The sequence below is a fragment of the Penicillium cosmopolitanum genome, assembly GCF_028827165.1.
Source record: "Penicillium cosmopolitanum strain IBT 29677 chromosome Unknown utg000012l:1.0-3308103.0:1.0-3310761.0, whole genome shotgun sequence".
Lineage (NCBI taxonomy): Eukaryota > Fungi > Ascomycota > Eurotiomycetes > Eurotiales > Aspergillaceae > Penicillium > Penicillium cosmopolitanum.
In genome coordinates this window covers 66,050-92,230 of record NW_026622682.1, presented here as the reverse complement: position 1 = coordinate 92,230, position 26,181 = coordinate 66,050, and the positions used below count along the sequence as shown (strand labels likewise).

General features: G+C 46.2%; 8 protein-coding genes across 8 annotated transcripts; 6 read left to right on the top strand and 2 right to left on the bottom strand.

Moving 5' to 3' along the window:
• Positions 1–97: 97 nt before the first annotated feature.
• On the top strand, positions 98–3,129 carry N7509_012786 (hybrid sensor histidine kinase/response regulator; the record flags this gene model as incomplete). Its single annotated transcript, XM_056637423.1, has 2 exons — positions 98–601; positions 661–3,129. 2 exons carry the CDS (start codon positions 98–100, stop codon positions 3,127–3,129), a joined length of 2,973 nt encoding a protein of 990 aa, XP_056480930.1.
• Positions 3,130–3,862: 733 nt separating this feature from the next.
• Positions 3,863–5,701, top strand: N7509_012785 (carboxylesterase/lipase family protein; the record flags this gene model as incomplete). Its single annotated transcript, XM_056637422.1, has 4 exons — positions 3,863–4,688; positions 4,751–5,255; positions 5,322–5,372; positions 5,437–5,701. The coding sequence occupies 4 exons, from the start codon at positions 3,863–3,865 to the stop codon at positions 5,699–5,701; spliced, it is 1,647 nt and encodes a 548-aa protein (XP_056480929.1).
• A 1,635-nt stretch (positions 5,702–7,336) lies between these two features.
• On the top strand, positions 7,337–9,613 carry N7509_012784 (tat pathway signal sequence domain-containing protein; the record flags this gene model as incomplete). Its single annotated transcript, XM_056637421.1, has 5 exons — positions 7,337–7,532; positions 7,595–8,075; positions 8,133–8,645; positions 8,695–9,351; positions 9,412–9,613. The coding sequence occupies 5 exons, from the start codon at positions 7,337–7,339 to the stop codon at positions 9,611–9,613; spliced, it is 2,049 nt and encodes a 682-aa protein (XP_056480928.1).
• Positions 9,614–11,188: 1,575 nt separating this feature from the next.
• On the top strand, positions 11,189–11,653 carry N7509_012783 (uncharacterized protein; the record flags this gene model as incomplete). Its single annotated transcript, XM_056637420.1, has 3 exons — positions 11,189–11,263; positions 11,317–11,457; positions 11,612–11,653. The coding sequence occupies 3 exons, from the start codon at positions 11,189–11,191 to the stop codon at positions 11,651–11,653; spliced, it is 258 nt and encodes an 85-aa protein (XP_056480927.1).
• A 1,941-nt stretch (positions 11,654–13,594) lies between these two features.
• Positions 13,595–14,419, bottom strand: N7509_012782 (type 1 glutamine amidotransferase domain-containing protein; the record flags this gene model as incomplete). The annotated part of the gene is made up of 3 exons (XM_056637419.1): positions 13,595–13,986; positions 14,145–14,304; positions 14,357–14,419. 3 exons carry the CDS (start codon positions 14,417–14,419, stop codon positions 13,595–13,597), a joined length of 615 nt encoding a protein of 204 aa, XP_056480926.1.
• Positions 14,420–17,096: 2,677 nt separating this feature from the next.
• Positions 17,097–18,196, top strand: N7509_012781 (NAD(P)-binding protein; the record flags this gene model as incomplete). Its single annotated transcript, XM_056637418.1, has 4 exons — positions 17,097–17,305; positions 17,360–17,593; positions 17,651–17,725; positions 17,776–18,196. The coding sequence occupies 4 exons, from the start codon at positions 17,097–17,099 to the stop codon at positions 18,194–18,196; spliced, it is 939 nt and encodes a 312-aa protein (XP_056480925.1).
• A 3,095-nt stretch (positions 18,197–21,291) lies between these two features.
• N7509_012780 (putative MFS sugar transporter) lies at positions 21,292–23,078 on the top strand (the record flags this gene model as incomplete). The annotated part of the gene is made up of 2 exons (XM_056637417.1): positions 21,292–21,860; positions 21,911–23,078. 2 exons carry the CDS (start codon positions 21,292–21,294, stop codon positions 23,076–23,078), a joined length of 1,737 nt encoding a protein of 578 aa, XP_056480924.1.
• A 1,697-nt stretch (positions 23,079–24,775) lies between these two features.
• N7509_012779 (uncharacterized protein) lies at positions 24,776–26,071 on the bottom strand (the record flags this gene model as incomplete). Its single annotated transcript, XM_056637416.1, has 1 exon — positions 24,776–26,071. One exon carries the CDS (start codon positions 26,069–26,071, stop codon positions 24,776–24,778), a length of 1,296 nt encoding a protein of 431 aa, XP_056480923.1.
• Between the last annotated feature and the right edge of the window lie 110 nt (positions 26,072–26,181).

Sequence of the window (26,181 nt, the reverse complement as noted above, 5' to 3'; positions counted from 1 at the left end):
CACCATCACGTGTCGGTCGGGCTTGCAGAAAACAGGTTTTCTCGCCCAACGACAGCTGCTCAAATCTTTACTGATTCTCCAATTTCGAGAAGGAAAGATGGCATGCAGAGGGTCGCGAACGACCTTTTTTCCTAAAGTGGACGGGGCTATCTTGAGACCGAAATATCCGCCTCCGTCTTCTTATCCTGAGATCGTTGGTCCAACATACGATCTGCAAAATGTCGATCATCCCATCAAAGCATGGTCTACAGATCTCCACAATGAGCTATTCCCCGAGTCGGCAGCTTATGAATCTTCCATAATCCCGGAGAAGCCACTTTGCCTCAGCGACCGATACTTACGCGCATCACTCGCAGAAAATGAAAGACTCCGACTTTCTGTTCTTTGGTACTATACGCGCGACATTCTGATGGAACATGAGTTTCTCTCTGGCCTTCAAGAGAAGGCGAATCTTGCACAAGAATCCACGGGATGGGATTACGCGGTCATTGGTATTCTTGATATCAACGTCTATATACGATTGGCCACCGTAGGACTCGAACTCGGCATCCTTCCACGCGGCGAAACGCTATGCGCCCACACAGTCACCCAACCCCTTAATGTAGGTGTTGAAGTGAAACCCAACAGTGGATAGTTGGAAGTTGCTGAACGTCTTTCCAGAAAGTATTTCTTCTACCAAGTCTTATGGAGGACTGGAGATTCCGGAATTGTCCCTACCGTGAGAGTGGGGGACTGGAGGCCTACGCCGGTGTACCTCTCCGCATACAAACAGAGTCCGGTGAATGTGTCTGTCTTGGATCACTCTGTGTGGCGTCAAATAAGAGCGAGAAACCTTTGACAAAGGTGCAGCACCAGGCGCTTGTACACCTGGCAGACTGGGTAGTCTCTGACCTTGTTCAATGTGTGAGAGCGAAACGCCAACGAGAACGACATCGAATGAGCGAACTAGTTTCCGATGCCCGGAGGAAAGGACATGACCAGGGCTCTACTGAACCAGTCATGGACATATTGAAATCTGTATACACGAACGCCATCGTTCGCCTCCATCCTTCAAGAACAGCTCATGTTGAGTTTGATGGGGGCCATTCAGTCTCAGTACATGACCTTCAAGAAGGCCTGTGGGAGGACGTCGAATATCTTGACAGTCTTATTGATAAATTCAATCACCTGGAGCTTCCATGCAGTCGACCAGTCCGAATTCTTGCATCTCCATGTGAAAGTATATCGGGACCCTCTTTACTTGTTGTGGCATCCAAAGACTTCCATATTGTGTTTGACGATGTCGATTTATCGTTTATTCAAGGATGTGCCGAACTTATTTCACAAATACGGCGCAATCGATTATTGGAAGAGGCAATGAAAGCAAAGGAGAAATTACTGCGAGCATTTTCGCATCAACTCCGAACCCCAATCCACGGTATTCTTGGCTCTGTGGAACTTCTGACCGAGGAACTCGTGGTGCAAAATTCAAGAAAGAGTCTTTCCCCAAGTCCTGCATCTGAGCAAAAATTATCAGCGGTCGATTGTCTGGGGCCTTTTACTTATCTCAACATGATCAAGATGGCGGGTCGAGACTTGACTTCGGTCATCAACAATTTGATCTCTCTTAACAAGTGGTCTGATATCGCCATGGTAGAACGGCAGTATTCTATGTATACGTTCAACGATCTCGAGACTGAGCTGGAAAATGCGGTGAACAAACTGACTTCAGGAGATTCTCGGTGTACGGCCTCGGTCTTCTTCACCCATAACCTTTCACAAAGCCATGTTACCTTCAACACCGATCTTATGGTTCTCCGAGATACCTTACTTCCACTGGTTATCAACGCAGTTCAGAACACCCCCGCAGGTGTTGTATCAGTTATGGCATCCGCAGATACGGAAAAGAGACAGCTAATCATTGATATTGAAGACACCGGCCATGGAATTCACCATGACCACCAAAAACGCATCTTCGAAGTGTACGAGAAAGTTGATCTGCATTCGACAGGCGCTGGACTGGGTCTTACACTGGCGTCCAAATTCGCATTGCTTATCAATGGCTCAATCGACCTCATCTCATCAGAAGTCGGCCGCGGCTCCCTTTTCAGAGCGACATTTCAGGAGCTTGAGTGGGGGTCTCTAGCTTGCCCTACAAACTTTGACAACCTGCCCCGGAAGTTTTACAAAATGAAATTTGGATCTGATGATACTATACCAATTGATCATTTCGCATCATTTCTTATCCGGAATGGATTCACTCGGTCAGAGAGCATTCAAGGCTCTTTAGTCATCTTCGAAGCTGCCTCAGACAATGACGATCACCGAGCGCGTATTGCACAAATTCCTGCTGGGCAAGTCGCTATTTGCCTTGTTCCAAAAGAGCAGGATCGAAATACTCTTGGCCGGACAGAGAGTAATGTTATATACTTAGGTGGTCATTTCATGACGTCGAAGCTCCTTTCAGCTCTCGCGCAAGCAGAGGCGCAGACACGTATCGCAAACAGAGTTCGCCAACCACGTTCACCAAAAGTGCTTGCGAGTGATAAAGCTATATCCAGAACCCCTAACCTGGAGCTTGAATGCGCAGACAAGAACAACGATCCCTATACGTCTACTTCTGGGGAACCCAATGATCAATGTCACCAAATCACTGTTTCACAAGGATGGCAGAAACAGGTTTCACCTCCTCTAGAATTGATAAAGGAAACTCCGTTCCTTCGGAGTTCCTCTCGGCCACTTGTTTTAATCGTTGATGATAATGCCGTCAATGTTCGGGTTATGGAGACATACTGTCAAAAGCGGGGATTGCCATTTGTTTCAGCAGTCGACGGGCTACAGGCGGTTCAAACTTTTTCTCGTCAGCAGAGTGATCACACTACGAGCGAGGATTCTGCTGTTCAGCTGATATTTATGGATCTTCAAATGCCTGTTTGTGGGGGGATCGAAGCGACTCGCCAGATAAGGTCGCTCGAACTGCGAAACAATTGGAAAAAGAGCTGCCTTTTTGTTATGACTGGTCAAGATAGCTCAGCAGACAGAAGGGCCGCGGAGGAAGTTGGGGCTGATGAATATTTTGTAAAACCAGTCTTGCTCAAAGAACTTGACCTTGTGGTAAGTCGGCATTTTCCAAGTTTTAGCATTAGCTAGATTGAGCCATCATGCAAAATCATCATGTGATGCGATTCTCTATTTCTTCAAACTATAGAGTTGTAAGAACATTGGATATTTCCCTCACAACTTTCAAGGCACCAGGTGTCCTTGGCCGTATCCCTGGATATAGCATTCACGAGAAGGGCGGCGCCATGGGAGCGCTGCCTCTACTATCCAGGCTCTGGATATATATGAAACGGCGTCGAATAAACTTCACAGAGTATGATTTTTACATGGGGACACGAATCGATGTCATTTTTTTGTCACAGAAAAACGGGCCAAACTTCTTCACTCCAAAAGTCTTCGGGGGAATTCTACGTCGGTACTCGTAGATGCGGGATACCTGCCTGAGTTATCTCCGAGCCGAGGATGGAGATCGACAGAACCCCACATTTACATCCGAACACTTTGCCCCTTTGGTACTAGTAAGAGTCGCGTCGTGGAAACGTGGAGTCGATTGGGAAAATACTGCATTATACACATAGCTATCGCTCCTCTCTAAGGAGGAAGGTTAAAGGGGAGATCGTTGGTCGGTGGCCGCGTACCATTATTCATCCCCTGGAAAGTCGATTGCCGACTAATGGATTCGCTGACTTTAAAAGCAGTGCTCATCGTCGACGTGAGATACAGCGCTAATTACCTTTCTCTCACTAATATTTAGAGTCCTTCGTTTTACATTCGGTCATTTCACCTTCTTTTTTTACCCTGTCGGCCTTTATCTAGACTCACCATGAAGCTACTCTCCGCCCTGGCCAGTGTGGTGGCTTGCGGCTCATCCCTCGCTTTTGCCTTGAGCCCCCCAGTCATCGATACTCATTATGGTACAATCCATGGTAGCCTCTCTCCTTTCCGTGGCGGTGATAAGGCTTTCGTTTACAAGGGGATCCCGTATGCCCAGCCACCCACCGGCGCCAACCGTTGGACGCATGTCGGTGGCCCAAGCTACTGGGGAAAGCTAAATGCTACTGAATTTGGCCCGCAATGTGCCCAAACCATCAGCGATGCCGGTATCTTCTCCAGTGGCAAGAACTCAACTAGTGAGGATTGCCTATACCTCAACATCTGGACTCCTGCATACGAGAACCAGACGGACATGGGCTCAAAAAAGCTACCCGTTTTTTTCTGGATTTACGGTGGACGTTTCACGGGTGGCTCAGGTGATGTCAAGACATACGACGGTACTGGCTTCGCGCAGAAAGACATCATCGTGGTTACTATTAACTACCGTCTCGGACCTTTTGGATATCTCGCCCATCCTGAATTAAGTGCCGAATCAGGCACTAACAGCTCTGGCAATTATGGTATTTTGGATCAACAAGCTGCTCTTCACTGGGTAAATGAGAATATTGCCAAGTTCGGCGGCGACCCTGATCAGATTACTGTTGGTGGCCAGTCCGCTGGCTCAGCCAGTGCCCTCGACGCTATGTGGAGCCCCTTGACCAAAGGCCTCGCAGCAGGAATAATCGCCGAGAGTGGTGCCCGTGGTCCCCATGATCCAATGACTGGTACTGTGGCAACCTCTTACAGAACCAAGAAAGCCGCAGAGGCACAAGGAGGTAAGTAGAAAGGAGATACCAAGGGATAGACGGGGTCATTCCAATGCTGATATTTGAGAAAGTCCGATTCTTGAAGACCATGGGAGTCGCCTCGATAGCTGAGCTCCGGAATGCCTCTATGGACAGCCTTCTCGTCTATGATGGAATTTCAGACACCATCTGGGACGGTACTCCCTTTGAGAACTTTACCGCTGCATTCATGGAGCCACCTATGTGGCGTCCCAACATTGATGGCTACGTCTTCCCGGATACCTACTTTGAGGCTTTGCGCAATAACTCCCATGCCGATATTCCTATCTTGACCGGAAACAATGCAGACGAGTCTGGTGCTACCCCGACCCTGGCCTACTCAGCTTCGAGGTACCACGCTCTCTTCAGTGAGCTTTTGGGTGACCTTTCCGATGAATTCTTCTCTCTGTACCCGGGTCAGAATAGATCACAGGCAGCGGAAAGCGGCAAAGAATTCTGGAGAGACCTTTCTCGAGTTGGAACCTGGCGCTGGGCTCTTGACTGGGCCGCTGGTGGCGCCAATGCATCTGTATACACTTACTACTTCAACCACTGGCCGTAAGTTGGCCTTCGTCGAGTCTGAGATTAAATATGATGTGGGTCTCCTGACTAAAGATTCTATAGGGCGGAAGACAAATCCGAGGGTGCTTATCATGGAAGTGAGCTTTGGTATACGTGAGTCACTTGCTTCGATTAATTATGCCCTGGATGAACAGCAACTAATTCATGCATAACGCAGCTTCAACAACTTGCCGTACAGCTCATACTCTAATGTAACCTGGGAAAGTGAGGACTATGAAATTGAGACGAAGATGGCCAACTATTGGGCCAACTTTATCCGCAATGGCAACCCCAACGGCGACGGCCAGCCTCACTGGAGGGCCTCTAGAAAGGAGGCGCAGACAATGTGGCTGGGAGACCAGTGGAAGATGGGCCCCATCACAAATGACAATAAGCGCATTCAGTTCCTGCACAAGTGGACTTCCACCTTGCCTGCATGGTAATTGTATTTCCCATCTTTCTCTGTGTGTCGTCTCGCTCTTGACCAACATCCAATGTTTTATTTGCTTCGATTTCAAATTTCAATATATTTTTTACATTTAACAACCCTACATTCAACAAACCTTGTAATTCTGCATGAAAAATTTATATAGACAATAGAAATTCCTGTTCTTTTTCTCTTTCCCTCTCTGACATCCCTCGATCTTTATCCCGCAACATCTATTCCCTCGCCAATCGAATGTTGCGTATTTAAAATTTTGATTTCAAGGCAATTTTGAGTCCATCAAATTACACCTCATATGACTACTGATGATGTACGGTATGCCTTGACATTTTGAAGAGGACATTTTAGTCTGCCAGTCCCACGCATGTACTCTGTATACGGTAGTTGCTTTCCACGGAGCCTCACCGAGGTGTGTTGCAGGGTACGGAGCAATTGTCTGGACTCCAGTCACTTGATAAAAGCAAGTTTCTGAGCATGATACTTGGCGACGCATACCGTTGACGACGCGTACATACAAAAACCCCGAAGATCAAGGGATAGTTTTTCGTGGCCTACACCAGCAATTTGTGCCAGACGTGGCGATCGCTTCCTTTAGTGGCATCCTAGCCCGAGCCGAAAATATGCCGATCTTATCCATTCTTATCCAGCCCGAATTCGCGGTGAATCGTTTACCTGCTTTCTTTTGATTCGAATGTCAGGCTGGACCAGATTCATTGGAATATTAAATTGGACAATAAGGTAATTTGAATGGAATCAAATTCCTATGTTTCTAGCTTTTGTTTGATCTTTGTCGTTGGAGAAAAGAATGTATGTTGTAGAATTCAACTCTTATTCCCTGTATCTAGTAACTCAAGCCTAAAGCCGACCAGAACCACATTTTCTGGCAATGAACCACTGATGGATTGTCGATCCTTTCATGCCCCTGACGTGTTCTAGAAACTGGGCGTTTGAATCAATGTGGGTAAAATACGGAGTACTTGAGGCTTCAATCGCTTCACTACCCCGTACGTCGTACGTGAACTTCCATACTTTGGGCTGGTCCAGTTCATCATCGCTGGCCAGTCAAATTCGTGTTAATGTTTCTTCAAAATTATAGCTAGCTTTAGATACGGGCAATTGCTGGGTCACTTGTGTCATCTAAATGATATTAATTTGCTGCCTAAAATAATGATGCCTCCTATCTGAATACGATCATTAGATAACCATTGCCATCCGGAAGGGCCAGATCACTAGCTAGATACGCCCTTAAAACCATTCCATATCCATTTTTAGGACAAGGTCTGATTTGGGGTCCTTTTTGACAAAATTGAGTCGACTGATACTATGTAGACATCTTTGCTGACGCGGAAAGCCCGAAGAGTCCACATTCGGAACCACGGATGTTGATCCCAATATGTGGTTCCCGGCAGGCAAGTACCGTGACGTTTCATTGAAGTATCCTCCTTCAAGCGAGAAAACCCCCAAGAGGAGTCCGAAATCATTTGATGGGTGATTGGTCGAGTGGATCATGCTGGGCCTCGGAACGTGGCTTAGAAAGTGTAAAGGCGAAAAACTATAAAGCCTAGAAGTGAAACCTTGCCTCTTGCATTATTGATGATGATAACAATTTTTGTTCGTCCAACGAGCGTTTAAAATGCGCCTAAGTTTTGCTTCTATTCTCGGGTTGGTAATCGCACCTGCGTTAGCAGGCTGCCCATATGCCCGGAGCCCGAGTTTGGACAACAACAAGAGCCCTCACGTCAATGCGCCTCGCAATGTTGACTCAACTTCCTCAAGCTCACCCCCTGCGTCTGCCACACCAGCAGTTGGAAAAAAGGGCGTTTTCTATAGTAAGTACCGGGCTCTCAACAATCACGTAGCCTCCGAGGGGAACACGTTCTCACCTTAACAGTGAACCGCATTGGGCCCTCGGGATCACAGCTATGGATTTCCAACGCAGATGGAACCAATGCCACAAGGCTAATGGGCAACAACACGGATGCCTTTGATTACCATCCTACCTGGTCGGCAAACGGAAAGTGGATCGTTTTCACTAGCGAACGACGTGGAGCAGGTCAGTCGGACTTGTACCGTGTGCATCCTGATGGAACAGGTCTTGAAATGCTTGCCGGCACGGACAGTGTGGAGGATTCCGGTACATTGTCGCCAGATGGGAATAATTTGGCATATGTTTCCACATATGGAAACTATACGACAAATATCTGGGTCAAAGACCTCCAGACCGGTATCGCGCGCAATCTCACCGACACCCCGGCCAACCGGGCTGACAATACCTGGCCTACTGGCCACTATCGGCCTTCATGGTCTCCTGACGGAAATTGGATTGCGTTTAGCTCGGATAGAAACAACGACTGGACTGGTCACAGTGAAGGGTATGTTCTCATAAACACCATTTGCGTTGATTAATAGCCTTTAATAATTCTACCTAGAGTTGGTTGGGAACACACACAGAATCTTGGCATCTATATTGTTCGCCCGGATGGCTCAGGGTTCCGCAAGATTCTACATAAGGACGGCTTTTCCTTCGGCACTCCCCAATGGTCTCCTGATGGCAAGCGCCTCATCTACAACAACATGACCAGAGAGAACACCTACTATGCGCACGGGGTTTCCTCAGAACAGGTTCTTGTTTCCTCTCAAATATATAGTATTGATGTCGCGACAGGAAAAAACATAATCAAGCATGTCGCAGATGACCACCTCAAGGTTGGCCAGCACTACATCGCCAATTCGACCAACATTGGCTATTTGATCAAGGCCGGTACCTCAGAGGGAATTGGCTACAGCTCCGTTGACAAAACACACATGTCTTTTAATTTGACCGGTCTTCGGGAGCCCTCCTGGTCTCCCGGTGGCTCCAAGATTGTATACAATGTTTTTAACTGGGATCAGCAGGCCGGCGACCTCCAGCTCTGGAGCTTCGACAGTCAATGGGATTATCGGTATGCTTATCACATTTTATCATGATATATCATTTTTAACTTCTTTCAGCTACATGGATGTTTTTCCTATGCACAATGTTGCGTCCAACACCCTGTCTATCACAGAGAAGGTACTGGGAGGCGCCAACAGTTCTCTTGTGGTTTCATCAACAAAGCATACCGAACTCACTGACGCGCTTGACTCTTACGACATATACTCCGCTAGTAACGCCACAGAGGTCACATGGTTGGAAGAAGGAAACTCCGGCGCCTTCCAGTCTTCATTCAACCCAGATGGCGATGAACTCGTCGTCGGATTCGGCGCCTGGTTTGTGACCCGGTCTACCGACACCGGTGCCATCTATCGCGTCACAGCCAACGGCAGCTCCTACGCTAACCTGACCGACTGGGAGAATAATGCTGGATTTCCCTCGTGGTCTCCCGATGGATCAGCCATGGTATACCGTCTGTGGAACATCGAATCTGGTGCTCCCCAGGGAATCCAGCTTCTCAATTTCACTACCGGCGAGACCACCAAATTGACCCACGGTTGGGATAATACCCCGGGCTGGTCTCCAGACGGTCAGCGCATTGTATTTACTCGCAACAATAACTGGACCGAGTCATACGGAGCTCGTTGGTATGCCGATCGCTTTGATATCTACACTATCCGTCCTGATGGCTCCGAGTTGACCCAGGTCACGGATAGCCTGGCCAATGATGCACAGTAAGCTTCATCCACAAACTGAAAAGTCGACTCTGTTTCTTACTAGGGGATTTTATTTAGCGCTGTTTGGTCTCAAGATGGCCGTATAATGTGGTCTACCGGAATTTATGGCTTCAAGGATGAAAGTGCTCTCTATGACAACACCTTTCAGCCCTACGGCCAAATCATGGTAATGAACTACGACGGAAGCGACAAACACATTGTCACAGATACGATTTGGGAGGACTCCATGCCGCTCTACATGCCTAATGAGTATCTTTAGTAGTAAGACCAAAGCTCCTAAGGCTTTTGGAAACCACAGACCAAACTTCAGTATTTCAAATATGTGCTTATATGGATGATATCTTGCAGAAGAATCATTTGTAACATTGAAAGATACAACCGACCCTAGTGCTGGCTAATGGTGTTGTGGGGTCCACACATGTAAATAGTAGTTGGATAGAGCCTCACATCCCATTATATACTACATGCATCCATCTCATTCCATCCAGTCCCTCTGTAAATCCAGTGGCATTAATCCTCAAAGATGCTCAGTTGTTATCGTCCGGCCAAGCAAAAGGGCCTTGGACAATGAAGGGCATAGAGTAGAGTGACCTAGGCCAACTCTTTAGTCGTTTTCGTATCAGCTGAGTCTGCCACAGCCCGAATAGCATGAGCGCGTTTGATTCAGCAACATCAAGTCCTGGGATGCGCAATTTCCGATTTGTCAGAAAGGAATGAAAATCTTCAAGTAAAAAACACTTACAGTATTTCCGGAAATCGATGTCACCCCCTACACTATTTCTTTATTTCCTGAGCCCTATTGCTGCCAACCTGCGCTAAGCCAATTTTTCAACATTCTTTTGAAATATTAAATTCCCGGTTATTTACGAATATAGACTCTTACATATACCAGTTACATAAACATGCCGATCAGTGTGTGGCAGTTACGTGTCCTGTTGGAACCTTCTGGAGACATGCAAACAATCCAAACAGCAACCTCGGAAGACGAGTTACCCCTCACATTTTTGTGAGTGAATGCGCCCCGGAATTGATGCTCGCGGCTCAAGCAGGTCCTTTCCGTTTCACATTGTTCGTACTTGGCCAGTCACCTAGCCTCTACAGCTCCCTCTCTTATATCCCCGATTTAATTACATACAATACACCCACTCTTCCGCATCCATGTTCTAGTGCTACCTACACACACGCCAAAGAAGGTCGGGAAAAACATACAGGAAACATGAATTCCACTCCACTACTTTAAGAAAACCTTCCACAAGCTGCGAGAATTGCCGAGTCGTGAAACGACGGGTATGTATAAATTTTGATTCTCTTGCTAGCTTCATACAGACAAGGTTAATTCTGGATCAATTCTAACTGCTAGTAGTGCGATAAGAAGCGTCCTCATTGTGGACAGTGTGTCCGCTTGTGCCAAGACTGCCCTGGATATAGAGATAAGTGGGAGCTTATCTTTCGCGACCAGACCAAGCAAACTATCCAACGTACCGAACAGGCCAAGATGATCAAGATAAAACAGCCTGGCTACAGCCCTCTGACTGCCCAAGCTCAATATAACATGCAACGGCCAGCCTTATTGCAGACAGTTCCATCTGGCACAATGGTTAGCAGCCAAGTGTTTTCTTCCTACCTGGACGACTTTTTCCCCCGCATGGTTAAACCAGCCTGTGTGGTAAATTTGACCTATCCTATTATATCGACTATCTATATGCTGCCTCAAAAGAGCCTGATGCTCCAAAAAGCTACTTCTGCACTTTCATGCGTCTTTCTTGGCAAGCTTCACAGAGATAAGCCTGTCCTACAATATGGACTTTCTCTTTATAATGAGGCAATTTATGAAATGTCCAAGAGGATTAGTCGCAGGGATTACAGTGCTGAACTTATTTATACATGTGTACTCTTCGAGCAGATTGAGGTAAGAAACATTTTTCTGCTTGATCAATACAATGTTTACTTACAAAGCTACAGTCCCATTACTGTCCGGACTCCCTGGAGAAGTGGTACGCACATATAAATGGTCTCAGCGCAATTATGATGCTATACTCCCCTAAAAAGGGGGACTCTCCCATTATGGCTATAATCTATGGCCAACATCAAAAGTTCAGAGTGGTAAGAGAATCTTTTCGCTATAAGTATATCTGTGCATCTAATTATCAGCATATCCAGCTTTTTTCAAGACTTATGCATCTCTCTGAGCCTATAGTTCAGTGGCTCAGACAGCCTGGTGAGGGACTGCTATATGAATTAATTCAGCTCTTTACAGATATGTCGTGTCTTGCTGCTGCTGTCGATAGCGCAGACGTAGATAAATCTTTTGATCATCAAGCCAGTCAATTGCTGCTACATGATTGCCTGCTATTGGAAAGACGTCATCTGAAATTCTATGCCAAGGTCAGTGGAAATGGCGAAGATCCTTCTACATATATGTGTGGAGAAATTAAAACAGGAGTTTCTGCCACAGATGAGCTATTTGGTCCTGGCTACAGATTTCGTTCAGTTGGCGAGGCTAACTTGCATATGATTCTTTGGACTTCCTTATCTCTTCTGTATCCAATTATCTGCCAAGCTTATGCTGTAACAGAAACTCGGACTGATGACATGCCAGAGTTTCTGCGCATTGACGATCAATCTCCCCAGAATGTGGCTCATCAACTTTCCACATTCAACATCAGCAAAGCAATCAGATGTCTTCCGTACTGTGCGCAAGAAGGGATGAATTTATGGGCCCTCTTATATTGCGTCTTTCCTGCAATTCAAGCAACACGAGTATTCAGTCAAGCTAGGGATTGGGAACGATTTCTCTGGGCGTTAGAGCTTTTCCGATATTTTGGGGCATCAGGGTTTGACGTGGCTGCTCGGTATCATGCTCTTTGTTCTCATTATTGGTTTGACCCCTCGAAATATGGTAACAGTAGCTCCTGGAGGCTTCCGGATCCTAACGGGCTAACGAAGGGCCACTATGGATCTACGTGACTATGTGGTAAGCAGAAAGTTTGATACAATGCAATGAGCTTGATACAATCTCATTAAAATAAAAAATCAATTCACTTTTTCAATACAGCAGTCAGTCGCATGATGATATCTATCTAATGTCATCACTCGTAAAGATGAAATCAGACTTTGAAGAAAGCTACTATGGGGCCAGGCGCCAGGGTGGTGCCATTTGTACTTGATCGATTTTATTTGCTTATTATATCCATGGGTGACAGTACCTTTTTTCTTGAATTGTTCATATTCCGACGATCCGGGACAAGGATAACTCTAATGGTATGTATATCGTGGTAGTTAGAGCCTGGTTACTTGGAAATAAGCGCATTCAGAGTTTAGGGTTTACCCAGAGAGAAGCCATGTGGATGTCGGATGGAAAGTTACATTATCCGACGTATATCTGTATGGCTCGTGTTGTCTCGTTCGGACACAAGCAGTGGACACAAACAGTGGCCAGAATTGTCGGCTGCGATCGCCGTTGAGACTATGAGAGCCCCAACAGATAGCGTGGCCCGCTAACCCATATAACATTGATTCTGTGCTGCTTCGCTGACACCACAGACTTCTTCTGGTTGATAATCATGCGAGTCTTATTGTGTTGAGTGTGGTAATACTATTCCCACGCTAATCAATAGTCCTACTTCTTTGTCGGTCTGTTACCCATGCATTGACTGTTAATCAATTTCTAAGGCCTGGATGTTAGTTACCATATGAAATAAAACCACAGTTTAACATTGGGCCGTCACCTATGGAACAGAATTCGGTCACGATTTCCCGGTGGGGCATACCAAGGACTCGATCTGCGCGGACGCCTCAAACGTCGAACCTTGAACAAACTTGAGGTGCACTTCGGCCGTGGGTGTCGAAAATAGTTCCTCAGTGTGTTTTAGTCAAGCCGATTTCAAGAACAACTGTATGTCTTTACGAGCAAAACGGATTTTACTACCATTGTTGAATTGAAAAACGGAAGGCATGCATTAAAACCTGCAGTAAAACTTGATTTGAAATCACTTATATATGCGCTGCTTAGCTTACCTTGGCCATATAGTAAATAAAGCACGAGATTATTGATCAAAACCCCGCAGAACGAACAGCTCAAGTCGTCAAAAACGCCGAATACGCCTGTTACCGCGAGGGATGATCGGAACAGCTTTCCGGTGAGATTTTCCCTTCTCTGGTACAGGATTCGCAAAATATGACAACTCATTTCACGATTTTGAGCAGTCTCACAAAGCTCTCATATATAAATGTATTTTTTTCACTTACTTTTGGTAATGACTTCCAATAACGCGATGCCCAGATCGTGGGCACTGGCCGGATTCTGTCCGAGGAGAAGTTTGGGACTTGGTATCACATGAGGCGCCCAGGCCTGATCTGCTTTCTCGTATTTACCTCCACTGGCCTTGTCCAAGGCTTGCTGAAGATGGAAGGGCATATTTGGAGGGGCAATTTTGTTGGCATAGGCCTGGTCCTCTTCTTCATCACTAAATCCAGTCACACGTTTTCCGCCTAGCAGAGGTGTTCCGTCGGCCAAATATACGTTGACGAGGGCAGCCACACCGTGACAAAGAGCGACGATGATGCGGTCGGCATCATGAAACTCCCGAATCAGCTGAATCGTTGTCTTATCAGTGGCGAGGTCGTACATTGCTATGGTGATATAACGCGGTTAGAAACGCGGTTCTTCCTAACAATATAAAGTGCAAGGAATGCAACGGCAAGGAAGACCTACGCCCGAAGCCCCCCCACAACGAAAATGACATCAAATTCCTTCGCGTGACCAATAAAGGAAGCGAGCTTTTCAGTACTCTTCCAGATATCCTCTTTTGTGCGATAGAATTCTTGACAGTACGAATCATCTTTGAACCGCTCCACGGAGATAGGGTCGACCGTAGAGGTGCCCAGAGGTGAGGCGATGGTCATATGGACGTGAGGTGCAAGCACCTGATAAGGATGGGCGAACTCGGGCTATGAAGGTATGGTCAATCGAGAAGTCCGACACTTAGATAGTAGCACTGACCAGATACCAGCCATTTTCATGCGAAGAAAGAACAAACAATATTTTGGGCTTATTGGCAGTCATTGTTCAGCTTGCCTGGATAGAATGATAACACTTGGAAAGATATTTCCATGAGCGCGATATACGAGATACAGGCCGGCAGATATAACTTTAATCCCTTCACTATCATTAGCCATCCGGGTCATCCGAATATTCAACTGTAGCTGACTTATATTGTCGACTGCCTCGCTTCAAAAAGAAATTACGTCACCGAAAACGATACGTTCTGACGAAAATTGTCACTTGCCATTCCCTCAAATAGTCTATGTATTGGTTTTATCTACATCAGTTATTTTACGATTATGACATTGCATTCTAACTGGAGACCTGCGGTGAGTGCGGATAGTGACATGGTGGCGCGTCTAGACCTTACTGTAGGAATATATACGGGATACCGTCGTCAAACTCGGACGCTGCGGTCGCGTTCCCAGACTCGCCATGTGCCCATATTAAGGCAGCTACATATTGGTATACAAGCTATGGCAATGGAAACCGGGATCTCGGAGATAGAATCCCTCCATATTTACCGCTTCGGAAGGAATATTTCTTAGATCATGACAATTGAGCGAAGGGAAGTTTGACTAACCATAAGCTTTCCCGAAGAGTTCGATTTCATGGTATTCACGGTACGCCAAACCACGGGAGCAGAAACTGCTAGGGTTGTGGCAATATGAAGGAGGGGTACATGACATCACCCTAGAAGACTTATTGAAATGTAAGTGAAGTCTTTCTTCTTACCCTTTATAACAGATAGTAGGAGTCGTTATCTGAACCTATTCAAGTTTTTGGTTCTTTAAAAATTAATATGTTGTCGTAGAAAACAGATCTTTGGGACACAAAGGACGATAAATCATTTGGGCATAATTAGGCGTCAACAAATACAAAATTCCACTTAATAGAGTTTAAATTTGTTCTAAAATTCAGCCTTTACACGCCAATCACTACAGTTAATTGCAGAATGCTCTGAATCTAGCCCCCTATCGTCCTCCGTCTATTCTAGATCTTTGCTCTAATGTAATTGGCGGCATTTGGAGAAGTCACCTTACCATTACCTTCCAACATAAATCCCACCTACTTTTTCTGGTGTGGAACTTTCTTCCAATAAAGGGCCAAACATCATAGATGGAACGTCGGCTCTGAACATGATCAAATACCATTATGATGATCCTATTTGTCAAAATTATGCAGACTTGGGCAATCGCGCCTACTTCTTGGCTGTTTATTGTCTCAAGAACCCAAGCGTTCAAGACTTATCCTACATAATCGGCGCTAACGGATACCGCCAGGGATAGTGCGGATGCTGAAATTGTGGAACGCGCTGCAAGATCTCTGATTCAGACCTGATCCCCGACTACTAACTGAAATACAAAGACTTCAGAACCTCGAAAAGGAGATGATTGCTACTTGGCGTGAAGCGCCAAATAAATGAGACCGTGCTCCACCATAATAGAATAGTCCTTGCGACGAATCAACGTAAAGGTACTCGTTTTACACCTCAAACTTTTGGTGAGACGAACACTCGTAGCAATATATAGTAAGGGGCCCCACCCCACGTTAAATAATTCAATAACTTTACGGATATATTTCTGCGCAGATGCTCAACCAATCACCCCTTGTGCCACATCTTACTGCGTAGCTTTGCATAGATATATTTGACCCATACTTCTATCCGTGCATAATCATTTCCCGCGCCCTGTCGAAAGCAAGCGTTCATTGTCATGCTATCTCTTCAAATCCAGTTCGCACCTCAGCCCTTTTCGTTTCAGGGCCACAGCGTGCGCAGCGCGCGTCTTCCAGTCCAGTTCAAATCCTAGTTACATAATGGGAGAAGTTTTATTGGGGTTTCCTCACGTGATATCTACACCGACATTACTGAGGGTTTCCCCCCCTCTTACAAGTCCCCCTGCGAGGTGGTTGCTTGTCTCTAGCTATCTCGTCATCTCACACCCAGTCAAGTCTCGATTCTTAATGTACTATTCCATATATAGTTACTTCTGTATTTAATGATATGTTCCAATGCCGTACAGTAAAATTACAGACGGAACAGAGCTGGAAATATATGTATTATTATTAATCCAAAATGACCATCCGCTGACGTTAGTTCTGGTCCCTCTCCCAATTTTCTCAAGTCGCGATTATGTATCCTCCTAAATCCGTTACGAATTGGGGCGAAACCTGAATCCTCGGCAGCGTTAGATGATTGCATACATGATAACGAGTAATTGGAGATTGTCTAGATCTCAAATAGCCAAGCTGGCAAAGTGTAGCGAACGTTCTATTACTAACGTACGCAAGAATATGCGGTTGTCCAGCAAACCTAAATTCCTCCCGGCTGAACCATCAACCACTACCCCTGTGATGCTGGACGCCCTTTATAAACACTAAGTGTTTTCCACAAGTTTTCGGATATTCGGGACTTATGTGGGACGTGTTGGACGGGTTGGATGGTTGCAATGGGTGGGGCAGCCGGTCTAAGAGGCTGGTAATTGGCCGTTGAAAGTGCCTATGACATTATTAATAATAAGATGTAAACAGTGCAATCTGCACAAACATTGAGATTTTAAAACTAATCAATTCGAATTGAACAGCCACAGGAGGTTATAAATATGGCCAAACGCTGGTTACTCGCTTCCTTGATTACATCCATACATTTCTATCACGCAGCTTACAAGACTTTCTACTCCTTGTTTCTCAAGCGAAAATGCCAAATCGTATCGCTATTTATGCCCACCGCGGCTGGATAGGTTCTAAGATTGTGAAGGCCCTTGCTGAATCTCCTGCATCTGTCAAGATTCTTTGCCGGCCGGGATCAAGCGTTGTGGGATTGCCTTCCAACGTGAGCGCAGTTAATGTGGACACAACGGATCAAGCGGATTTGATTGCAGCTCTACGGGATATCGACATTCTTATGTGATTTACCCGCCACTTCAACCATAGTACCGTCACGGCTAACATTTCACTTAGCTCGCTGGTTGGCCATGATGGCATTCGAAGCCAACATCACTTGGTTGAGGCTATTCCGAAAACCGAAGTCCGGCTATTTGTACCGTCTGATTTCGCTGTCAGATATGCTGGACAGGGGCTAGCTATTGATGTCATACGGGCGAAATTCGAAGTTGAAGAACACGCAAAGCGCCTTGCCGTGAAAACAACAACGGTATTGACCGGAAATTTGGCTGAATTCGCGCTTGGAACACCGTATGTAGTTGATCTGATATGCACTGGACGATTGCTGACGAGTTCAAATCCCTGCAGAGTTATGGGCGTCGATCGCTTAAATAATCGTATCATCTTCACTGGTGATAGCGCTTCACAACCGTTAAACCTATGGTATGCAAAACGTCCATAACATAGAACTTTCTGTCGCTAACAATACTTAGCACACGAAGCTATGTCGCAGCAGCTTACGCCTCCATGTTTGGAGATACTCCGATTGAAATCCTGAAGAACCGTACCTTGAGTCTTTCCGAGCTAAGACCCACAGGTTATGATATACAGCAAGCGCTTACAACTAAGTTTGGAGTGCCTCCAGCCCAGTACACAGTTCCTATTGAGAACGTTTCCATCCAGGTGGATGAGATGATCAAGAAAAGAGACCCTGGCGCGCTTGCTTGGTATACTCGTGAGAACTGGGGCAACGGTGATCAGCTCAAATTCTTAGGTACCGATGCCTGGGAGGTTGAAGGATACACCAAGGCAACTGTTAAAGACCTACTTCTGGAGGATAAGCTAGAAGAGTATCGTCCCCTCCCGAAGGAATTCCTCGATATCCTGTATGTTGAATACGCCGATTGTGTTTAAAATCAATCTTGCCCTTTGTGGGAATGTAATGTGAAGGATATTTTGATAACAGCAGCGTGATAAGAACCTTGCTACATGAAAGGCCACAGATTAGATGGGCCACCGAGAGCCAGCCACCCCTAGGAACCATGCAAGGTTGTGAGTAACGCGAGACACGCAGGAATCGGCGTCACTTATACCCGCACCGACACTACACCATATGGGTACAAACGTTCATGGTAAATGGTATCGCGTGATAGCGCATTCCATCTTGGGATCTCAACATAGGATAGGAAGGACTGGAATGTAAGGGTATTCCTTTACGCAAATGTAGTTCTTCGTGATCAATTGCACATCGTCACTTGGATCTGCTGTTGATATACATCATTGTGGATTTATGCGCAATGGGGTCAGGAGTGGAAGGAAAGCACCAAAGGCGCGCACCTACAGAAAATTGACGGGAAACTGCCGGCACGGTACACGAGAAAGCTCTACGGGAATTTGCCCAGGAATCATGCATATCTGCTAACGCGACTATGCACGGGCCACAACTGGTTGTCCACTTACGCGAAGAAATTCGGCTTTCGTGAAGATGATCTGTGCGAGTGCGGCGCGCAGGAGACGGTCATCCACGTGATGATGGACTGTCGAAACTTGCGAGAGCCGTAGGGTGAACTGAAAAGCAAAGTCGGGGACGTAGACTCTGTGTCTTGAAAAGAACGGGTTATATCAAAAGCTGGACATGCAGGATGTCCGATAAAAGTTGATGGAGTCATTGATTGCGAAAGCCTCACACTATCTAGAATAGCAGGTAGATCGAAATTATCCACGGCATTCCGGAATTCCGGTGAGTCCATCTGGATCGTGTCGCGTCGTCACTTTCGCAGACAAGATCATGTTAGTCTATAATTTCCTCATTATCATAAGCCTCGACAGCTATAATGGAAGTTGATAAACATTGACCATGTACCAGTAGCATGAGGGTGGATAACTTTAAGTTGTCTTCGAACTATGTAGCAGTCAAGTCGTTGAAACATTTAGGGTCCAGGGGTCAAATGTTACAGAAATACTAGTCGTGCCTTAATTTTTATAACTTTTTTTTTTCATGATCTTGAAAATCAAAAACAAGGCCTGGAAAACTTGCCCCTAGGACGTTACCAATTTGAATTTAGATATCTAGGAGAGCCCATGTAATCTCCAAAGCCCAACGAATATCAGCAAGGCTCCAACTCGCTCCCAGGAACCAAAGATATCGGGGTAATCCATGCAGAATTTAAGTCTCCTCGGTGTGAGGATGCCCTAGGAGATACGTCGTGGGTCCTAGGGGCCAGTAATAGCATTCCGAGGAGCCAATGCTGTGGTCCTAGGTGTAATATATCGCACTCCTAGGCCCCCCTTGTCCCTAGGAATTAGTGCAAAAGGTCATGGGAACGATGGTCGACGGCCCTATGAGCTTCAGTGTCAATTTTATAGGCCTCCGGAATAAACAAAGTACCCAAAATCCAAACCAAGCCAGAGAAGAGACTCGGGAAACCCATCACCCACTCCCAGCTAGCATTTATACCTGGGATGCTACTAATTATGGGTCCTAATGTCAGGGATATACATGAGACATATACGCTAAGTGGAGGAACGGGCCCACATGGTGCATCTGGATTCCCATGAACGCGAGGAAGATTTATTTCTTTTGCTTCCTTGTGCTACGTCTTGTATCTAGAGTCGACTATAGCTTTCGTTAATATTGATCATTCATTGGAAAGAAACGCTCCTCATCAACAGATACGTGAGACCCTCACACCCAAGGCTGACACGAGGAAGGAGAGACCGTTGAAGACCTCGTTGGAGAGATGAGTTTGGTGATCGTTGAAAGTATAAACGGCACTTTTGAGCAGAATTTCAATGAGTCACAGGCGGTTGTTGAAGAGAATTGAGGGTTGGTAAAAAAAAGGTTTGAGATACTTTGAGATACTTTATGCTAGAAATCGTTGAACTCGATCGCTGGGAATCATAGAATGGTTCGCGCATTCTCAGTCTGATTGGATAATCCATTTTAACGACTCTTTCCCCGATCTTTTGAGCAATATCAATTAGAAAACGATTCTTTCAACGGGTTTCGATTTTGAGTCTGCTTCAGCAATGACTTCTGATTAATACTCACCTGTCTATCTACTAGCCCAGAGAATGTGTGAAAAAGAGAGGGTGGTGTTAAATTATCCCGGTTGCTGAGATAATAATGAGGCTGGGATCACGTGCATTCATGTGTACTCAGTCCACCGTCTTGTCACGTGAAGCAGTTCCCCATTCCCCAGATCCACCCAATTGTAAGGTTGTTGTGCTGTTAAAGGTATCGCCGACCTTCCCCCGGGAGCCCTCAGCGTAGATCTCCGAGTGAAGGACAGACCAGCAGAACATGTGCCACACTTTCAGGTTCGCCACAAACGTTAACAAGTGGAACCACGAATCCGCATTGATTGGTTTGGGGATTCGCCACTCTCTCGTTCTGCTTCTCCAGATGGCGCCGAAAGACCCATAATATGGCCGAGGACGGCTCCGTAAATTTGAATAACAAGATTCAATTTGATTTCCTTCGTAACATTGGGAAAAATAGTCGCTTCTCAGATTCTCTGCGCGTGGCCTCAAAAGAAGGGGCTTCTGGATGTACTACTAATTCCATGTAGAATTCCGGTCGCATGTTCAGTGAGATACGGACTCAGGCTTGGCCTAGAATTAAGGTTTCCACCCGAATGACTGGCAGTAGCCTCACAGATTGGTCTAGTCCTTCATGTAGAACGCCAAGAGCTGTACCTCTGACTTCAGTTGGACAAGCCACTCAACGAACTGTGAATCGAGGTGTATGTGGCTTGCCTTATCCCGAAGCTTTAACGTGTGTCAACGATGGTCTCCATGGGTTGAAATGTTCCTCGGTGATGCCTCTGATATCTTCACGGCATCACTCGGCATGCCTACTTAATCTCAGACTCCCTTGAATGGTATCACGTTTCTTATCCAAAACACACGCAAATGCAAGCAGTTAGATCGATCTCACTTTTCGTATTGCCACCGCCGCAAATCTGACTTAAAAGATCTGTTCACTATCGACGTGTGACCCGACTGCCATGTCTTCATCCGAAGAGTCTCCTCGGGTTACATCACTTCCTCTTCATTACCCAGAAGTATCGCACTTGCATGACCCAGAAATACTTCCGAATGTGATTCCAAAAAATTTGCAATCTCCTACAAAAAACGAGCAAAGTACCTCATATATTGCAAACCTCAGCCGAACTGACACGGCCGACATCATCGATCAGTTTTCAATAGCGCTACCTGAACTGCAACCTCTCGACTACCCAGCTAGAGCGGCTTCAGAAGCAGAACAGAAAATATCATTTTCAGCCGGATGTCACTTGTACCCGAAGGCCATGGCCTGGTCATTTATTCTGTCGTCCACACTGATCATGGAGGGATTCGACACTCTTCTGATTTTTAGCTTTTTCACTTTCCCAGCATTCAGACAAAAGTTTGGGGCATGGACTCCTCACAACGGATATCAAATTTCCCCTATCTGGCAATTTGGCCTATCGACAGCGGCAGAGGCTGGAGAAATAGTCGGACTACTTGTCAACGGCTATGTTGCAGATCGGATAGGATATCGCTGGACCGTGGTATCTGCATTGGCTTTCCTGATGTTTAGCATTTTCCTATCAGTTTTCGCTTCAAACATCGGGACATTGCTAGCCGCGCAAATATTGTGCGGGATCCCATGGGTGTATTTCAGACATTGTCAACTGCATACGCCGCGGAAGTGATACCCGTTAAGCTCCGTGCTTATTTGCTCAGCAATGTTAACTTATGTTGGATTCTGGGTCAGTTTTTGGCTACAGGCATACTGAGAACATTTGTCGACAATACTTCCCAGTGGTCATACCGCATTCCTTTTGCATTACAATGGGCGATCGGTTTCCCAATTCTTGTCGCTGTCATCTTCTCACCAGAATCTCCATGGTGGCTTGTACGCCATAGGCGACAGCAGCAGGCGAGGAGGTCGGTCCAGAGGTTAACTAGAGAGAGCAGGGTAAATATCGACCAAGTCATTGCCATGATGGAGCATACCAATGAGATTGAGAAATATCTTCAAGAGGATGAAGGTATCTCTTATCTTGACGCCTTTAAGGGAGTTGACCGTCGTCGAACTGAGATTGCCGCTATGGTTTGGGTAACACAACAAGTATGTGGAACAAGTTTGATGGGCTGGGCATCAACATTTTATGAGCAGGCTGGGTTCAGCGTTGACAATGCTTTCAACCTGTCTCTCGGCATTTACGGACTGGCTATAGTTGCGACTGTGATTTCCTGGTCGCTTCTTTCCTGTGTTGGACGGCGAAGGCTTTATATCTGCGGCCTTTCTGCACTACTCGCTCTACTATTGGCTGGCGGTATTGTGGGCACTCTTCCGACCTCAAAGGCACAGCTGTGGTGTCTCGGATCCTTACTATTGATTTTAACTTTTGTCTACAATATGACAATCGGCCCTGTATGCTACGTTGTTGTGGCAGAGATCCCATCAACTCGATTGCGGATGAAAACGGTTGTTCTGGCCCGGATAGCTTATAATCTAGCTGGCATTCTGGTGAACTGGATGACCCCACGCATGCTGAGCCCGACTTCATGGAACTGGAAAGGAAAGTCCTGTTTTTTCTTCGCCGGTACCACAGCGCTGTGTCTTGTCTGGTGTTACTTTAGACTGCCAGAGACTTTTGGTTTGACCTACCTGGAGATTGACATTTTATTTCAGAGGAAAGCAAGGCCAAAAAAGTTCCGTGAGCTCCGGGCCAACCTCGAAAACTCAGGATATTTTAGCGTGCAAGGTTTGGGGAGGGATGCAAGTACTTGGCGACGATATTAATCCTCAACTGTAGTCTCCTCAGCTCTAGTCTCCAATAATATGCTGGTAAATAGAGAATTTGAAGGATCGAAAGATTAAAATCAAACGTGATCATCGCTACCTGTACGAAACCTGCACACTCAGCCCGATTATGACAACCGATTGAAAGACCCATCAGATTGATTGTGAAATATCTAACGGACAATTCATGACTTGGACCAGAGCCACCCTGGTATCGCAGGGAATTAAGATTATAGATAGAGGTTAAAGAATTAGATTATAGATAGAGGTTAAAGAATATGCGCTTAATCGGAGTCCGTTATCAGAACTCTTGTGCCGGCTCTAGTTAAGCCAGGGGAGGGTAGAGAAGTTGAGAGCTTTTGAGGCTTAAGATTTTGAATGGGTAGCTTGATTTTTGGTGATATTGATAGATTTTTGGTGATAGCTAAACTGCTTTTCGGATAGTACTAGGCTATACTTCTTTTAGTAGCTAGTAGACTAGCTAAATTTAATTAGAAATTAGGTTTCTGATCTATCTAATCTACTACTGTACTCTTGACTAAATAACTTATACTAGCTATAGCCTCTATTTCTATCTCGTCTTAGATTATTTCTTATATAAATAGATTTTATATTTCTTATCTCTATAATTAGCTGCTAAAGAGCTAGCTTTAATATAATATTAACAGCTCTAGGTCTTAAGATTTCTAAGTAAGGCTAACTATCGAAATACTTCTCTGTAGAACAGAGGCGTAGGGCTTAACGTAGTTCCCGGCCGATCTGGACACCCCATCCAAAACAGCCACTTCTTACTACCCTACCTAACTCAACTACCTACTATTTCACTAATTCGCACTGAATCCTCGCCAAAATCGGCGAATCAGGAGGGAAAGATCATATTGGCCCTTTCCAATATCAAAGATGGCCGTATTAAATCGCTCCGCGCAGCCGCAAAGCTCTACTAAGTTCCCCTCTCTACACTACATACGCGTACCTACGGTTAACTCCAATACGTCGATAAACGTCTATCAAGCCATAAATTGACCCAAAACGAAGAGGATTCGCTTACTGAATAAATTATCTCTATAGATATATGTAGAGCAGCTCCTACGTGAGGATGCTCAGATGCTCACAGAGATCAACGTACGGCGTAGCATACGAAGCAAAGGAAACAGTAGCTGTTCGACGAAAGTAATAGCTTGAGGAAAATAAGAAGAAAGCTAAGATAGAAGGCTTCATACACAGGTGTAGGCGTGGATGCCTAGAGTGGTGCCGTAGGCATGAGGCATCCACGAATGGTAACAACACCAGTTTGTTACAGTGAAGAGGGGAAGAGGAGTGAGCATACACTACATAGCGGACTTCCGTAGGTCTTAAATACAGGATATTGCCTAGGAGACGCGAAATATGCCCTCGAATCGGTCTGGGCCATGGGTCTACACCTAGGTACCATGAGATAGAGATTGATAGAACTCTTCCTAATTAGGAAATGATAAAATTATGTTGATCAATAGATACATTAGTCATCCGATCGCAATAAGCAAAATTCACCCATAGCGCGCAAATTCTGTTGGATGACGGGGTGTGCCATAAGCTAGAGTTGACTGTTACTAAATTCAGACTGCATAGCGTCTTGACGCTATGTTTGCATGTTAGGGACTTGAATATGAGCAAGTCGATTCCAACTCTCGATAGCAGCACCGATCGCGACGAGTCTCTTAGCGGATCAACTCGTACAGATTGCCATTGGTGGCGTTGGTGTCGTTGCGACCGAGGGAGCCGAGGCCGAAGTTTTGGATTGCACCACGGAGGAGACCGTAGGTGGTGATATAGGTATTGTCCTTGGTGTTGGGAGTGACGCCAGCACCGAACAGCATCGTCACGATGTGGTTGTCGTTGTTGGGAGTGGTGTCGTCGTCGTTCTGCCAGGTAGCCTCGTCGAAAGTAGCAACGACAAGGGTTCCCTGACGCTCAAGCTCGGGAAGGTAGAGGTCGAGCCAGGAGTTGAACCAGATGGCGCTGGTGTCAGGCTGGTGGGTGTAGTCGCTGTTACCCTCCGGGTCGTGGGCGTTGTGCAGCATATCCGGGACGTAGTACGAGTAAGCGGGCAGAGCGTGAGAATTGACGTGCTCGGCAAAAGTCGCATTGGCATCGTACATCTTAGTGCAACGCTCGTAGTTGGAGGTATATGTACTGAAGAGCAGACCAGGGACATCCAGGCGCCGGTAGGTTTGGGAGGACCAGTTGGGATTGGTGTTGTCATACGGGCCATTGTAGATGTAATTGTTGCAGTCCTTGGGACCTCGGTGGGTCTCGATAGGGTTGTACCACTCGTTGTAAGTGGCATAGTCAATACCGGCATGATCCAGAAGGTCGTAGATGGTGCTAGCATCGACGTTGAAGAAATCCTCGTTGGCCAGGCCGAAGAAGTCACCGGCCACGATGGCAGCATAGTTAGGCAACGAGGGGTGGGTGATAGCGTGGAAGTTGGTTAAGGACTTGCCCTTGGTAGCCAGCATCTGCCAATAAGGGGAGGCCATGGTCCAGCTGTAAACCTCGTTCTCGAAGATGACGTGCAAGATCTTCTTGACCTTACCCTCGCAGGCCATGTTCGGGTTGTCGCAGCAGAAATCACGGCTATGAGCCCGGGACTCCTGGCAGTCGCCAAACAGCTTGGTTTTGTTAAGGGCCTTGGGGCTACCTTCAGCGATCTTAAAGTAAGGGTTCATCTTGAGCGCGCCATCAGGGAAGTAGTCATAGCCCTGCTCCATGTAGGGGCCGGTGAAGTTGGCACCAGCAACGGTATTGTTATCAACAGCCCAGTAGTAGTAGCCACCATACAGCCCTGGATGGAAGGGCTCCTTATAGGAGAAGGTGTAGTTCTTCACGGCAGGGTCGTTGATTTTGAAGACATTGCCGCCCTGGAAGGGAACTTGATCAGAAGGCAGGGTGTGCTGAGCAGACGCCAGAAAAGCAAAGGCCATAGCAATGGCGGCGCTGGTGAAAGAGAGCATATTGATAGTTGTTTCTGGTTTTACACACGCCCAGGGAGAATTAGAAACTAAAAGTCTTGGGTTAATATTTGGTATACTTGAGCTGAAGCTTGTCTTTTATTTGCACCTGT